Source organism: Anopheles bellator, unplaced genomic scaffold (assembly GCF_943735745.2).
Source record: "Anopheles bellator unplaced genomic scaffold, idAnoBellAS_SP24_06.2 scaffold02568_ctg1, whole genome shotgun sequence".
Taxonomy (NCBI): Eukaryota; Metazoa; Arthropoda; class Insecta; order Diptera; family Culicidae; genus Anopheles; species Anopheles bellator.
The window spans coordinates 1-1286 of NW_026686690.1; the positions used below are offsets into that span (position 1 = coordinate 1).

Sequence of the window (1286 nt, forward strand, 5' to 3'; positions counted from 1 at the left end):
GAAAGAGAAACAAAAGTAAATTTAATGCACATTACTGCACACTGCTCTGCGCAGCTGGCCTGGCGCATGACCTGCCTCGTGCCGTGCGGTTTGCTTTCCGTTTCAATCTGCGTGTGGCGATCACGCAGCAGCCTTTTCGATGTGCCGCCTCGTGTGTCGTGAGAAAGGGCAGAACTCAAACACACACATACATTGCGTGCCATAAAGGCCACCTGTCCGTGGGCAGTAGAAAGGAGCACATCTTCGCCGCAGAGCATGAATAATTAAGATCGCCGAGATACACTTTTGCAAGAGCACCGTCGTCGTCGACGTGCCGTTGGTTTCGTCGTTGGCGTATGGCATCAGCCCATGTAAATCTCCGATTTGACCCCACGCGCGGCGATCGGACCATGTGTGACCTCACTTTCCATTTCTCGCTCCGTTCGAAAATGGGACGTTAATGGAAAAAAGCATTAGAAATGTGTTGCGATGCTGCGACGGGCGATCGATCGATCAGACGGGGCTCCATTAAAATTCCCACGTCATGCGGCGAAGGCGAAGAAGAAGACGAAACAGATGACGGTGCGGAACACGAGGGTTACGTTTCACGGGGGAGGGATTTTTTTTTTGGTGGAACGTCCTCAGATGGCCCGTCTTCGGAAGGTCATTATGAAATGTTTGCCACAATTACGATTACTCAACACCCCGAACCGAAAGTCGGTCATCGGTGGCCACGGATGGAGATGAGCCGTTGGCCAACATCGCTGCTCGGTTGGGATCGTCTTTTCAACTCTAAGTGTGCCTCTATTCTCAAACGTCCATTGGAGTCGTCGTGGTGTCTAAAAGGTCTTTGCGTTTTCCGTTCCATTCCAGATTATGCTGACGTCGGCGTCGCAGTATCTCTTCAATGCGCTCGACAGCCGAGTGTACTTCGGTGAGGTGTCGGTCATCCTTCCGAACCATTGGCCTCAGTCCTGCATACCCTACAACCAGACGCGAACGTCGGCCAGCGGCGAAACAAGCGACGTGACGATCCGGCCCCAAACCAAGGCGGAACCGTCGATCTGGACACAGCAGTACGCGGGGTGCGGCGAGTCGGGCGAGCAGATCTTCGTCGATCCGGACATCCTCGGACGGGAGACGATCTGGCGGGAGTTTATCCGCGAATGGGCTAAATACCGGTACGGGGTGTTCGATGAGATCGGGTATGATCGCGATCCCGTCTATCCGCGGTGCTACATCAATGACGACCACAAGGTGAAGCTGACCGGGTGCTCCGACGCCCCGGTCAATGATGAGGGGTTATG

The 1286-nt window shown here is 54.3% G+C and overlaps 1 protein-coding gene across 1 annotated transcript; it reads left to right on the forward strand.

The window, feature by feature from the left end:
• Positions 1-852: 852 nt before the first annotated feature.
• LOC131214805 (calcium-activated chloride channel regulator 4-like) lies at positions 853-1236 on the forward strand (the record flags this gene model as incomplete). The annotated part of the gene is made up of 1 exon (XM_058209137.1): positions 853-1236. A coding segment is annotated over one exon (384 nt), but the record flags the coding sequence as incomplete, so codon positions are not given.
• Between the last annotated feature and the right edge of the window lie 50 nt (positions 1237-1286).